This window comes from Toxorhynchites rutilus, chromosome 3 (assembly GCF_029784135.1).
Source record: "Toxorhynchites rutilus septentrionalis strain SRP chromosome 3, ASM2978413v1, whole genome shotgun sequence".
Lineage (NCBI taxonomy): Eukaryota > Metazoa > Arthropoda > Insecta > Diptera > Culicidae > Toxorhynchites > Toxorhynchites rutilus.
The window spans coordinates 23400598-23415603 of record NC_073746.1 but is presented as its reverse complement, the minus strand read 5'-3'; the positions used below and the strand labels follow the sequence as shown (position 1 = coordinate 23415603).

At 39.5% G+C, this 15006-nt stretch overlaps 2 protein-coding genes across 2 annotated transcripts; both read left to right on the top strand.

Annotated features, from left to right (window-relative positions):
- Positions 1–2956: 2956 nt before the first annotated feature.
- LOC129779514 (RE1-silencing transcription factor B-like) lies at positions 2957–4429 on the top strand. Its single transcript, XM_055787032.1, has 2 exons — positions 2957–3281; positions 3344–4429. The coding sequence occupies exons 1-2, from the start codon at positions 3159–3161 to the stop codon at positions 4247–4249; spliced, it is 1029 nt and encodes a 342-aa protein (XP_055643007.1). The 5' UTR covers positions 2957–3158; the 3' UTR covers positions 4250–4429.
- A 130-nt stretch (positions 4430–4559) lies between these two features.
- On the top strand, positions 4560–11136 carry LOC129779513 (calponin homology domain-containing protein DDB_G0272472). The gene is made up of 4 exons (XM_055787031.1): positions 4560–4964; positions 8462–10451; positions 10512–10666; positions 10847–11136. The coding sequence occupies exons 1-4, from the start codon at positions 4699–4701 to the stop codon at positions 10992–10994; spliced, it is 2559 nt and encodes an 852-aa protein (XP_055643006.1). The 5' UTR covers positions 4560–4698; the 3' UTR covers positions 10995–11136.
- The last annotated feature ends 3870 nt before the right edge of the window (positions 11137–15006 follow it).

Sequence of the window (15006 nt, the reverse complement as noted above, 5' to 3'; positions counted from 1 at the left end):
TTTGATAATGCATTATACATAAGCCGATAAAAATGCATTATAATATTTGTCCACAGCGTTTCAGCGTGTATATGTATATTTTATTCAATTTTCAGTTCATAATTTCTATCCCATTCGCCGTGTTTATCATGATGATGCTAACATTATATACGAACCTCCCACCTTATATATGATGTCTCCCACCCTCTTAGAGACATCTTAACAATTAGTTCAATTTTTAGAGCGTAAACCATCTGTCAATTTTTTCACTGTTTACATTTTCTTGCCACAAATCGTTGCCACTTTTTTCTCTCAAGTTCCACTTCTCTTCTCTGGTATCATCTTAAACCAAACCAAGGCGCTTATATCAATGTATAACAGGTGAAGCAACATCATCACTTCATTAAGAAGGGGATTACGGTTTGTGGAGCGGGGGTTGTTTGTTTTGTTATTGCTAGGATACGCCATTTTTGCATTTTCACATGCGAGAGTAGTGGTTATGAGAATGAAATTCTACAAAATCATACTTTCTTTTTCACATAAATTCGCGAAACCCGAACATAGTAGGCATCGTTCGAATGAGCGTCGTAGCAGTTTGTAGAGAGCCGCCGGCAGCGTTCTGATGCTATTTGTAAACAATACCGACAGCATTTCCAATATGGCTGAAACTGCATTTCATATGATTGTTTCACCTGGTACATATAGAGGCGCCTTGAACCAAACCAAATCAGGGGTACGACTAAAACGTCAAATCCCTCATATTGCCAGTGTACCCAATATTGCTGCGGTTTACTGACATTTTGGTTCAATCAATTACTGTTGTTTACAACTCGGTCCGGTTATATAGTCGAATAGTGGCTAACTTTAAACTCCATGTTAAATGTGAACACCTCTATGTGAAACCGAAATATGAAAATCGCTCATGCAGTTAGAATAAAGCAGCGCATTTTTCGATTTCAATCCTCGTAAATGATATGTTGATAAACAAATGACGCCATATTGATTTTGATTTTGGGTAGCCTAGATTCAATTGATGTCTAACCCCTGAACCAAATTCGCGTTGACGTCGGAATCAAGGCACGTAGAAGTATATCCTAAGGTGGGCCAACTTGCTAAAACCAAGGCGCCTAGAAGTATATACTAAGGTGGGCCAACTTGCTAAAACCAAGGCGCCTAGAAGTATATACTAAGGTGGGCCAACTTGCTAAAACCACTCTTCAGCCATCTTGGAAGTCTACTGTGTTTTGTTTGTAAACAAAACACAATACGCTATTGCCGAAGCTCGCTCGTGATCAGTCTGTCTCTTTCACGCTACAAGCAAATAATTCCCCTTCTACTTTCTTCCGTGCTGTTTTCATATACCGCTCCCCTAACCAACTTAGTGACGAAACGGCCTCACCTAGTACCATGACCCGTCTTGGCTAAAACCACTCTCCAGCCATCTTGGAAGTCTACTGTGTTTTGTTTGTAAACAAAACACAATACGCTTGTGCTCAAGCTCGCTTGTGATCAGTCTGTCTCTTTCACACTTCAAGGAAAAAAATCCCCTTCTGCTTTCTTCCGTACTGTTTTCATATACCGCTCCCCTAACCAACTTAGTGACCAAACGGCCTCACCTAGTACCATAGACCCGTCTTGGTCGGAATGGTGTCGACATCTGGATACGACATTAGTTTGTACGAGGCCAGCTATTCTCTATCAGATTAGTTGGCCCTCAGGCAGTTTAAAATTGCTGAAATTTGTATGAAAATTTTTTTGGCTTTATTTACCTACTAGAAGTACGTTTGTCTAACCCTAATTTAAACTATTTTCTATGAATTTTCAGATATTCTCACTAAAACTTACCTTTATAATATAAAATTACCTTTAGACACAATTTTTGTATGATATTTTTTCACTGCTTGCAAGCAAAAGTGATTTTCATTTACATATAATACTAATTTGATTTTTTTTTATCCCATTTATTTATTTTAGGCTCATTAGCATTTTAGCTGTAACAGAGCCAAATTTTAATCGTGTACATGTCACATGGATATCATATCTATAATTAGTACATTACACAGTTGCCATTCGCCAGTATTCCTTCTATACCATAACATATGGTACATTTACACAGTAGCCATTTAGGCGTAAGAGTTTTCTATCTGTTCTTCCATTATCCAAGTTAGACCGGACAGCGGAGACAGTTGATTGATCATTGTTGAGTTATTTATAGAACAGTAGCCCGATGTTTCTTGCAGAGCAGAGCAGTTGTATGGATGAATCAATCTTATTTCGACCGTGGATCGATCTCCATCGCTGATGATTGTTGCGTGGACGTAGTTATTCTGTAACAACACAAAAATGGTCAATGAGGGCCCTGAGTTTTGAACTCACGATCGATCGCTTACTAAGCGAACGCGCAACCAATGTGGCTACGGAGACCCCCTAGTAATGTGATTTGAAAAAAATATTTTCATTCATAATTTTTATTTTTAAAGCGTGTTCATTTCTTCTGCAAACCCCACGGCTTACAGAGACAAGGCTAGTTCTTTAGCGAGTAAATATTTTTTTTGATGACGTCATCCGAATTGTCAGTGTAAACAGTCGCCAGTTGTATTTTGTTTTCCGACTTACGCGTAAATGTTCCTGAAATGAAAAATCGAAAATGGTTCAATGCGCTGTGAGCGGGTGTATAAATTATGAAAATGACATTATCGGGCCAAAAACGAGATTCTTTCGCTTTCCGAAAAACCGATAATTATGTTCTTTGTGGATAAATGTTTTATCAAATTATTCATGGTGTTAAATATAATCAACTATATTATCAACGCACAAACTTACAAAGCACGAAAAATAAAAAATAAGAACACATTGTTTACTTCAACGACTCAGATGACGTCACTAAAAAATGACTGATCCGGAGTAGCTAGCCTTGTCTCTGTAAGCCGTGTGCAAACCCATACTGTCATGCCTACTCCCCCATTCCGTAATACGAAGCTCAATACCGTCAACGCGGATTCAGTAGTAAACAAATTAGAGACGAATGAACTGCAAGGCTTAGAGCCTCTTAAAAACGAAAAACTGAACTAAACATAACAAACAAAGCATTGAGAGGCGTCGGTAAACGTACATATTACAGCAAACAACTGTTTCGAAAAGCTACAAACAGTATAGTCAACCCTGCCACAGAGCAAACAATGGACAGCGTTTGTCGCCTTTGCCGGCGTACGGGAGAGTTTGAATCAGTGTCAATTTACGAATCCTCGCGCATCGATGGTGCCATACTGGCTGTAGTGATGGAAGATTGTCTGCAGATAAAGGTACGTGGTTTTTAATATTTAAAAAAAAACTATATGGTAGACTTGATTTCAATTCGATTTAGATCACCGCTTCTGACGGTATGCCCCAACAAATCTGCTGTCTCTGCCAAGCACAACTTGAGATGTTCTATCTGCTGAGAAAAGTAAGCCTCACATCGGACAGTTACTTTAAGAGATTGCGGAATCCTGAAAGGATTCTCTCCTCGCCTATAAAAATCGAGGTAGAACTAGAGGTAGAAGAACGAGAACACAATGATGTATATGGAACCATATCGGAGCCGTCTCTCGAATCTGAAATTAAAACGGAACCGACAGAAGTCGGTGAGGATGCAGCAACCGCTCCACAGAATGTCGATAACATCGCAAAATCAACGTCAAATGATACAATCCACAGCCGCATACGGCGACCTAGACTTACTTTGAAGGATAAATTACATAAGTTATATCAAGGTTACACATGCAGTGATTGTAATTACACCTCACAATACAGACCAAATGCACTTCGTCATGTGAAACTAATGGGGCATTCTGGTCTGCTGGAGGATAGCCCCGACAATGATCAACAGCGTTCCAACCTGAAAGCACCCAAATTATTAAAGATCTCTTCCTGTGCAACATGTAACTACATTTCTGAATTCAAGGGAAACATTCGGCGGCACTTGCGCAATCAAAACCACAGGGGGATTAAAACTAGTATATATCGTAAGAAGAGTGCGACAGACGAAACACCAAGTCTGTTAATTAATGATCAGCAAACTTCTAGCGTAAATCCTTACCAGAACATTGTAGAGAGCGGACAGTCCACATCAAAGAGGGGTTTTTCATGTGAAAAATGCGATTACGCGTCGGCATTTAAAGGTAACCTTATTCGGCACCAGCGCCTCAAACACCAAGGCAAAAGTCGCAACATGTATGACGAAGAGCAGGAGCTAGAAGTAGTGCTATCGACTCAACTGATGGATGATTAAACACGCAAATAGTTTAAAATAGAGGCGAATGAACTGCAAAGTTTTAAGCCTCTTAAAAACAAAGAAGAAGAAGAATAGTTTAAAATTGGCACGTAGAATCCAGTCGATGCAATACGACAACACCAGGACCAGCCCAATGCTGTGATGCAGGAATGTTCTATGAATGGACATAAAAACATTTAATGTGTGGAAGTTTGTCATAACACACCGTAATTGTAAACGTCTTTTGGAAAATATTTTGAGAAATATAGTAAACGTTTCGTTGCATTTTATTTATTTATTTTTTTTTTTTTTTGATAAAGTAGTAATCTCTATTCAGTACGCAGCCATTGCAACTGCTGTTGCATTCGTTGGCGGGCCATCGTTACCTTGACGACAGGCTCTGGTTTTGTTTATATCGACATTGAAAATTCTCGAAAAACGTCGAGCCTCACCAGCACAAAATCAAAATGTCCCGAGACGTAAATTCCGGCAAAAGGCCAGATTTAGTTGGCGAACCAGCTCAGATTTTGGAAAGACTGTTGAATCAAACCAAACACAAAGAAAATCGTTGGGATCGAATTCGGAGAAAGCACCTGAATAGTATTACAGTCACTTCGAAGACGGTGAAGCGATTCTTCAACATGGACTTTGTCGACGAAGCACAGATGAGAATACTCAGTGGGAATGGATGTCAGAAGAGCACGCTCAACCCAATGCTTGTGATGGACATCAGGTGAGTTTGGTGTTAGCGTCTCGCCTAATTTTAAACTATTTTGCAATTCGAATGTCTATTTTTTCTATGGGAATTATCTTCAAGACAAAGGATCATCATGATTAGTCTGAAATGGACCTAAAGTAACTTTGCTGTCTCAACGTAGTCCTGCTAGCGTAATTTTGAATTGATATTTAGTTGTATTCCGAGACCGAGAAATCAATAACTCGTTCATTACTTAGAAAACATCAAAACTACGACTTTGCTATTCGTCGTTAGATTCATACGCACAAAAGCCAACCACAAATGTTTGACTTTCGTATAGTTATTCGCTAAATACAATGGTTACATTTGTGAAAGAATTGCACTTGTGGAAGAATCATAAACTGTAAACTATAATTTAATCGATGGTTTATGGTTATTTTTACAGTTACAGTTTCGGGGATATTGTTTTATAATATCGACAAGAAAACAGGTCGCAGGAAGTGCCTAGAAATCCTTCTATATAGTTTTTTATGACACATGAAAAACAGGCATGAATTCTTAGTTTACCAAGAACACAGAGACAAAGATTATAGGAAATATGCAAACATGATATTCCAGAACCTTTATCATCTGGTAACTACAGTGTCGGACAGAACATTAAGACCACTGCTCAGAAAAATAAAGATAAAGACAACACTTTGAGGAAAAAATAATCGAATCCAGTGCTTCAATCCATTTAATTTTTTTGCATTATATCTATTCTACTATTGACCCATTCCATGAGGTTATGCACCAGAGAACCAAATTTCAAATCTAGTTTTAGGAGAAAAATGAAAACTTTATTTGTATAAGGACTTGTATCATAAATTCTTTGAAACGAACTTGATATTTGTGCACCGACCTTGGGGAGGGGTGAGTTTGAAAAACCAAATAAATATATTTAAAACTAGCTGACCCGACGAACTTCGTCCCGCCCAAAATAGATTTTTTGATTTGAATACTTTCAAACATCCACGTTTTCTTACTAAGTGAACGTTAGTGAGTCCAATCACTGAACTCTTCATTGATTGATTGGTTTTTGACCCTTTACAATTTCCTTTTACTATAAATTGTCTATAAAAATAACATGTTTCTCCGTTGCATGGAATACATGTTTGATACAGAGAATATTACAAAATAAAGACAGCTCAAATCCGACCATTCCTTCCTCGGGTTTAGGGTACACCAACACACTTGGCATTTCATTTTTGTTCATATAGATAGAAGATATAGGATTGCGTTATTCCATCTGAAAATCCTTTTCCACTTTCGAACAAAAATCAATTTCGTTAGCGCCAACATCAAATGGTCTAACAACGCTTAGCTAATTGTAGAACATATGGGAATTCAATTCTCCGAATTTTCCGATTTTCGCTCCTCTATATTGATCTACGGGAAGAGACGAATACAACGAAATGTAGATGACTCAAATTGAACCATTCCTTCCTCGGCTTTTGCGCTTACCAACACATTTTGCCTTCCATTTTTATTAATAGATATAAGATATGGAAATGCGTTACTTCGCCTGAAAATCCGTTTCCACTTACGAACAAAGATCAATTTCGAGAGCGCAAACATCGATTGGACTAACAACGCTTATTACGATGTAATTTTCGAACATGTGGGAATTCAATTTTCCGAATTTTCCGACCTTCCTTCAGGATTTTTCAAAAATTTCCGATTTTTCTCTCCACTATATTGACCTACGGGAAGAGACGAATACAACAAAATATAGAAGGCTAAAATCGGACCATCCCTTCTTCGGATTTTCCGTTTTTCAACAGATTTTGCCTTACATTTTTATTTATATAGATATATTAGGTTTTAACTATTTTTATGTTTCTTGAGATATCTCTTCCGCAGGTAAGCGGTTCGCTTAAGCACCACTCCCGCGCTTTCACGGCGTCGCGGGTTACATTTGGCGCCCAACGTGGAGTGTTGGCTCAGGCCGGGGTCGTTGTGTTGGTAGGCTTTTGTGACATTACGGTTGTTTTCTCTGTGGTTATTTCCATTACGCTTATTTCCTTTGTGATTTTTCCGGCCACGGTATTCCGGTTACCGCGGCTCATAATTCAAAACGGGGAACAACGGTTTTAACGGAGCAGCCTTCGGAATTTATTTATACATATAAAAATGGATTTCTGTCTGTCTGTCTGATTCTTATGGACTCGGAAACCACTGAACCGATCGACGTAAAAAATTGTATGTAGGGGTTTCTGGAGCCGGAGAAGGTTTTTACGATAGTTTGAGACTTCTCCTCCCTCTCTAAGAGGGGGCTGCCATACAAATGAAATACGAATTTCAGCTCGAAAATTAATCAAACAAACGAACCCAAATTTGGCATGTGGAGGTTTTACGGGAGAATGTCTCTATGTTGGATAGACATTCCTCCCCTTTTCTAAGGGGGAAGAGGGGGCGGTACGAAGTTTGCCGGGTCAGATAGTCACTTATATACAGCCTACTTGTCCACGATCCACTACTCGGAACCTGTGTATCTCCAATGCTTGATAGCTGTTTAGTTTATTTTCCAATCCATTTCTCAGGGTGTCAAAATTCGAACGGAGTCAGAGTCGTCCCATTCAGAACCACCTCGCCACAGTTCTCAGATAATTATCTCATTGTGTATCAAACAGATGGGGAATTAGTCGAAGTGGATCAAACCGTTTCGTAGGTGCTGCTCCTTCAGATATCAAACTTCGTAGACGATCATAGCGATTCCTAGCTGTCTTACACCTATCCATCTTAGAACCTCCAGGTAATTTTACATCCGAATTCTTTCAAACTGGTTTGAATTCCATTCGACTAGATACTGATTTGAATGGAACACGGCAGCGAAACATTGCTTAATCGACTCACTTGGCAATCGATTGAACAAATTTTGTTTTTTTAGCTCTCGATTGACCAAATTTTGACTTTTTCTGGCTCTCGATTGACCAAATACGACCAATTGAACGTTACTGGAACATTCTAGATGGTATATTCAAAAAAGGTCAGTCAACTGTCTGTCAACACTATGAGCAATAATAGCGCGTGTTTAACCAAAAATTTCAACAACCTATTGGTATTTTTAAGGTTTAGGACTTTTCGATACACGGCAATGGTATAAATTTGAGTCAACAGTACTTCTAACTCCCATATCCAGATGACTTTGAATGCTGTTGAATGAAGTAACTAAATAGTTTCGTCTGAGGTCAAAGATCTGTAGGTTACGCACCTACAAAAATGCCGTAAAATTCACTGGAATGTTCACGCGAGCTATCTTTGATAAGCTTCAAATTTAATCCGGTGGAGAAGCTATCCTTTCGTGATCACATCCCTTACATCACCTCAAAAACATCCAAAATGTCTCTGTTCATTAATGGAAATATTTAAATGAAGATAGAACGAAGATTCAAACTCAGCATTTGATAAGCAAAAAAATGTTTTTTTGAAATGTTCATGTTTATCGAACAATGAGTGGAAACAAATTAGTTTTTATTCTATTTACAATTTAGACATGAGATGATCAAGCGTAAACCCAAGGAAACCCGCAGTAAGCCTCCCCTGGATCCCGTACGTGTGTACCAGCAGGAAAATCTGGAGATCCACAATAGGACCATTGAGTCGACGCTGTTCGAGAACGAGCTGAGCAAATTTCGCACGGAGATCTCGAAGGCCGGCACAAATGGCCGGAAGCACCAGATCAGCGAGCAGAAAAAAAGTTTTCTATACATCGATTTGCCAAAAATAGATAACAGTTTCATCTACGACAGTCTGGAGGAGTGCGAGAGATTCACCAATGATTTCTATCAAACAGCAATACGCGGAACTGAGAGCTTTTTCGATGAGGAACTGTTGATAGACAGACAACCGGCTTCGATAGAGGAAATCATAGATGAACCGACACAAATGGATTCAAAGATTTCCGATCAGCCTCAGGATAACCAACATCAATCAGAAATCGAGGAAGAAGAAGAAGAGGATGAGGATGGCAACAAAGTGGTACGCTTTGGCGACACCCAAGTGATAACATATCCAGCCGAGGAGTCGTCCTTCTCGTTGGATGGCTCCGAGTACGAGTACGATGATGACGAACTGTTTCTGGAGTCGTTGGACTCCGAATTAGATGAATTCGACGATGCAGAATTTCTGTCCGTAGAAAGCACCTCTGAACACACCAATGAGGACCATCCGCAAACCAATGCTCAAACCTATTCTAGCGACGATTGCTTTACGGTTACCCGTATCGAGGATTCAGGTGGATCGTCCAACAATGATAGCACCGATTTTGGAAAGGAGAAGCTTACTTACAATTACGACGAGCCGGAAATCATCGAGGAACCTGTTATTCCGCTGGATGAGGCCGATCTGATTATGGTTAAACGCTGCGAAATGGATGAGAAAGACTACAGTAAACTCCGCGTCACAAATTACAGACCAACGGAAAACGATGACAAAATAGAGATATCTGAAGAATCGCGGAAAGTAATAAGTGCCGCGCTGAAGGAAGGCTTCATGCAGAACTACGATCGTGCATTACTCAAACAGTATTTCTTTAAATGGCTTCAGTTTACGATACTGGAGAAAATTTCCAAAGGTGCTGGTGTAACTTCCACTCGCGAGCAAAAACTGAAACGTATCAACGAATTCATCAACAACATCCGTGCTAATAAGAAAAAGACGCCCAAACCGAGCGCAGCCACTGCCCAAGCGACAACGGCGAGGAAAGACTACGAGCACCGACTCAAGGTCCAGCAAGACATCATTGAGCTACAGAAGCTGAAGCTCGAACGCCAGGAACGAATCATCACGGAACTGAAGCTGTCCAAATTCTCCGAAGCCGCTAAAATATCGAAGATGGAAATTCAAAGCGAATTGCACAAGGCAATGCGAACCGGCCACGTAAGATTGCGCGCTAAAGCAAAGTGCATCCAAATCGTGGGTAATATAAAGAACGACACCAGCGAAGAGGATGAGCAGCGGAAGCTCCAAGCGCAGGGATTGATGATACCAAAATTCTTGGTGAAGATGCAACATCGAGCATTAGAACGTAGCCAACGGCACCAGGAAGCGAAAGAGCGTCGCATGCGGCTGGAAAAGGAACGCGAGGACAACAAATTGGCCATCGAAGAGGCCAAGAGATTGGAGGACGAGGAAGCACGTAAGAAACGCTACCGGGAGATGCGCGAGAAGCGCAAACTTGAAAAGTTACAGAAGATCATCCGCGAGCAGGAACGTCAGGCATGGATTGCAAACAACCAGATTGCCAAAGAGTTTCGGTTGATTAAGTTGATGAGGATCGGTATCACCGCGTTCAAGCTGCTCCTCGGTATCAGACGAGACAACGAACGTCGGGCGCAGGTCGCTCGGAAGAGATATTCCAAGAAGAAATATTTCAGAAAGTGGTGGGGATTGACGAATGCGGTTTGGGAGAGTAAGAAGCAGAAAGCGGACGGATTGGCACATAGTAAGCTTCTAAAGCTTGGAATGAGCCACTGGAAAGAGGTGATTTTTGAATACCTTTACATGTAACATAACTTTAACTGTTTCCTTTTTTTTCACCAGTACTGCCACGAACAACGCAAAAAGATGCAAGTAGCAATCGATTGGTGGGAGGTACATATAACCGAGAAGGTCATCTCGGTGTGGATTGGGCGCACCAAACAATCCCTGATGGTATTACAGGGCAAGATGTCTCATGCGGCAGCCCATTATGAATGGTGCGTGTTTCAGGAACCATCCAAGACTCTCCTCTATATATATATATATATATATATATATATATATATATATATATATATATATATATATATATATATATATATATATATATATATATATATATATATATATTTTTTTTTTTTTTTTTTTTTTTTATTTTTTTATTTCTTAATTCACAGGCAACTAAAATGGAAGGTTTTCGAACGTTGGCAACGACTTCATATCATTTTGAAGATTGAGAAAGAGACGGAATTGCGTCGCCAGAGGTGGCGTATGAAGATCTGGGAGCTGCTGCCCGACTACAAGCCGATTGAGGAGGAAATTTAAACCGATCGATAAGAGGTTACACTGAAATGAAGTCTGATTTTAATGTTTTTAAAGATTTTGATAGAAACATTTGCGGTTTGTAATCACAGTTTTGTAGCAGAAAGTTTTGACTGATTTTTACCCGATAGTACCCAATAAAGAAATACACGAAACATTAAGATCTTGTGATTTCTAAATTATTTATTTGTAAGGAAACTTTTCGGAGCTGCTAGTTCAATATTTGTTTACTTCCTTTTATTCCGCGCGGCGAATGACGTGAGATAACGAAGTTTCTCCCTTTATTACGGAAGCCACCTTACTTTTTAGCTCCTATCTAATATTCGAGTCGATGAAATATGAGGACACGACTTCAAATCTCACCTAAGTAACAATCTATAGTCACGACAGAGGAGGCGATCTGGCGTAGTGGTAACATCCATACCTCTCAGGGGCTGTCCACATACTACGTGGACAACTATAGGGGGGAGGGGGGTAGGGTTCACGAAATGTCCACGTTTGTCCACGGTGAGGGGAGAGGGGGTATAGATAATTTCCACGTGGACACATTTTTTTTAAATACATTGCGTCTAATTTGTATGCATGTATGTGGCGACTGACCCGTATCAAAACAACAACAAAATCTTTTAAGTAGGTAGAATGTAATTTTCAAAACCGACTCGTACTCGTTTCGAATCGATTCGACCGATTCAGCAGTTGCTAGCACTGTGTAGACTCTGAGAGTGCCGACTCGGCATCCATACAACTCTCTTTTTTCTCTTCTTGATGTTTCTCATTGAAATCTATATGCTGAAACTAATGCACATAAGTTGTGAGCGATCGATTTATTTTCATTGTTAGTAAAGGATAATTTATTCCGTCAGGATGAAGATAACATCACAGGCTAATAAAAAAATAGAAAAAAAGTAGTCGACATTGTTTTCTTAGATGCGGGCTGTTCATGATACAAAAACCACTTCGTTTCTATCTCTTCAGAACTTCCAAGCTTCTGCAAAATTGGAAGACGAACAACAAATTCTTTCAAAGGTGCACGGCTCGTATCTTTTAAGAAGGGTTACTAACAGCCAAACTTTTTATTGCCCTCTATTGAAATGTGGTAATTTGTAAAATACTCTTCTATGGGTTGGACCGGAGAGTTCGTGCCGCCATTGATGTCAATCAAATCGAGGAATCCATTAATAATAATATTCGGTACACGACAGATCAATTGACAGATTCACTACAAATATCCAAAAACCACCGTCCCTGAGCATCTGGTGCAGCTAGCAAATTGCTACGGCGTATGGATTCCACATTTTTTAACCAAAATAAACACAATGAATCACATCTATATCTGCGACTTGTTCTATAAACGTTTAGAAACGCCGTTTTTGTAAAAACATCGTGATGAGCGATGAAAAGTGTTATAATTTACAACAATTTTGAATGGAAAATCCTTGAGATTACCGTTATCAATTCCCAAAGTCAGCCCTCACCTGCAAAAGGTCATCTTCTATGTCTGTTAAACTCCAAAATTGCTTGCCAGATTGTCGAGGAGACATGAGGTCTGACGTTCCTGTTATGAGCTTCTTACAAACAATCAGCCGATAAATTCCGATAAATACAGCTCGACAACCATGTGGTCGAAACTATCAAATACACTTACTGTAGCATTTGTGAACATTCGAAAAGCGTAAGCTTTAAGAAAGTGTGATCAGGAGTTGAGTTAATTTGCGACTTTTCTGATCTTGGGATGTTGGTAAAACGGGAGCTTCGCACAAACGAGAGTAGAGCAAATTTAAAACAAAATAACTGAACAATTTCGAGATGCTAAATGTATACGCATTATCAGGAACAGTTATAGCATTATTTTTTTCATGCACAGAAGCTAACTGTAGACAACATAAATGGAATTCGGAAGAAACTGAAGAGTGATACAAATAACTTACCGGGTAATATTGAAGAAAGAAAAGAATAGTGAATAAATCGATATTATGGCATTGTTAACAAATTGCATAACGCCAGAAAATATGGATTTTGGACCTCCCTCCTCCTTAACGAATCGCAAGCTATACCCCTGAAACATAACAAGTAACACAATCTCGTCTCTTGATTATTTCACGATGATCTTGTTCGAATCTAGAATCTCATTTTGTTCGAAGATATTCAAAATCAACAAATATCGTAACGTAATCCTACGTCAACTATGTGGTCATGGTTCGGATACAACCCTACGACTTTCTTGGCAAAAAAAACAAATAAGAAAAAATAATCGAGACTAGATTCCAAAGTTGGCTACGGCTAATGGAAGTATTCGGGAGAACGTATACTGAAGCTATGCAAAGTTCTTTATTCTTTGCAGTTATTTGACAAGCGACAATTTCGAAGTCTGATAGAGCTGGGAAGAGGAATTTTATAGAAAGGGTAGAATTTCTCGATTCCCAAAAGTACTCCGCCATAAGAATCATCTCTATCCAGACGGATAATGTTAAAATCGTGGAAGTTGATATCTGTGTCAGAAGAAAGCCATGATTCAGAGAGGGCAAATATATCACAGTCATAATTTTGAAGTAAAAATTACCGAATCTAGTTTAGGCACTAGACCACGACAGTTCCACTTTAGCACAGTGATCATATCTACATATCTACTACGTTAGTCAATTGCTTCAGATAAGACTTCCAAGATGGAAGCAAGGCAGAAATGAAGCTTCTAAGGGGTCTTGAATATTGAACGTGTTTAACTCATTACTGCCCAGGTCTAGGTTATGTTTACTTTGCGACTTTTGCGGGAAACTCGAACTATGTAAGCATCAATACACAACAAAACAACAAAAATGACAGATAAAATGACACTGACTCAAAAAAACACTCTTAAATTGTCATGTGGTATCATTTAAAATGCGCTTAACACTTTAGTTTCATCAAAAACAGTTTTTCAAAAACGGGCATTTTTGCGTATTAAATTTCATACGCTGGGCACTAATGGGTTAATATGAAGGCCACAATGTCCGGAAAAGATCTCTTCTTCTTGAATGGCGTTCACGTTCCCTGTGGAACTTTTGCCGTCTCAACGTAGGCATTAACTAGCGTCACTCATTAATACTTAGTTGAGATTTCTTAAGCCAAATAACACGCCTTGAATGTAATCCGAGGGGCAAGCTTCTCTGACGAAAAATTCCCCCCGCCAGAACGGGAATCGAACCCGAACACCCGGCATAATAATGTGAGACGCTAACCACTCGGCCACGGGTGCACGACCCGGAAAAGATATCAATCCTCGATTAGACGCGACTATGAGATGATCGAGCAGCAGCGTTTTTTATTTCTCTCTTCTCTGGGTGTAGAACCCTTACTGCACCGTTGGTGAAGAGAATTTTCTTCTTGATTATTCATCCATTATCAAAGATTCTAGTGCAACCGTAGTTTGACCCTCATCAGAATCAGAGTCCGATGCTTGAGTTCACAAAACCGAAAATAGGATTTATCACTGTGTTTTTCACCACATATATCACACCAGAAAAAATGCTATCTACTTTCACATAGTTCGGGAGAACAGAACCTGCGAAAGTCACCGGAAACGAGCGTGAAGGCTTATAAACTATTTGGTTGTCTTCCAAAGATGCTGCATGCAGTTGCCTAACATCCAGAATCTTCACAAGCTCTCCAATTATCGAGTTTTTAAAACAACCCGATGCTTTTTTTCAGTTCTTCGACATTCAGACTCACATTGGAGACTACGGCTTCTGTCTACACATCTCGAGAAGGGATATAAATATGAAACTTCCTGTTAAAAACCTCGAGGTCGACAATCCTGTTTGCTACAACATAATCGGTGCATCTATACGCAATTTGTCCGATATATTTTGGCATTGGTAACATCCATACCTCTCACGCAGAGATCACGAGTTCAATTCTCACTCCCGACATTCTTCCAAAAATGGAAGCAAAAAAGACGAACAAGTCGAAATGTGTTGAAAGCCACTATAATAGAGAAAAATAAAAATAAAAAAATAAACTTTCTGCACCGGAAGCGTAC

Coding starts and splice junctions, on each gene's coding strand:
- LOC129779513 (XM_055787031.1), top strand. CDS start 4,699: ATGTCCCGAGACGTAAATTCCGGCAAAAGGCCAGATTTAGTTGGCGAA. Junction 4,965..8,461: donor ATGCTTGTGATGGACATCAG/GTGAGTTTGGTG, acceptor TTTACAATTTAG/ACATGAGATGATCAAGCGTA. Junction 10,452..10,511: donor GAATGAGCCACTGGAAAGAG/GTGATTTTTGAA, acceptor TTTTTTCACCAG/TACTGCCACGAACAACGCAA.
- LOC129779514 (XM_055787032.1), top strand. CDS start 3,159: ATGGACAGCGTTTGTCGCCTTTGCCGGCGTACGGGAGAGTTTGAATCA. Junction 3,282..3,343: donor AAGATTGTCTGCAGATAAAG/GTACGTGGTTTT, acceptor AATTCGATTTAG/ATCACCGCTTCTGACGGTAT.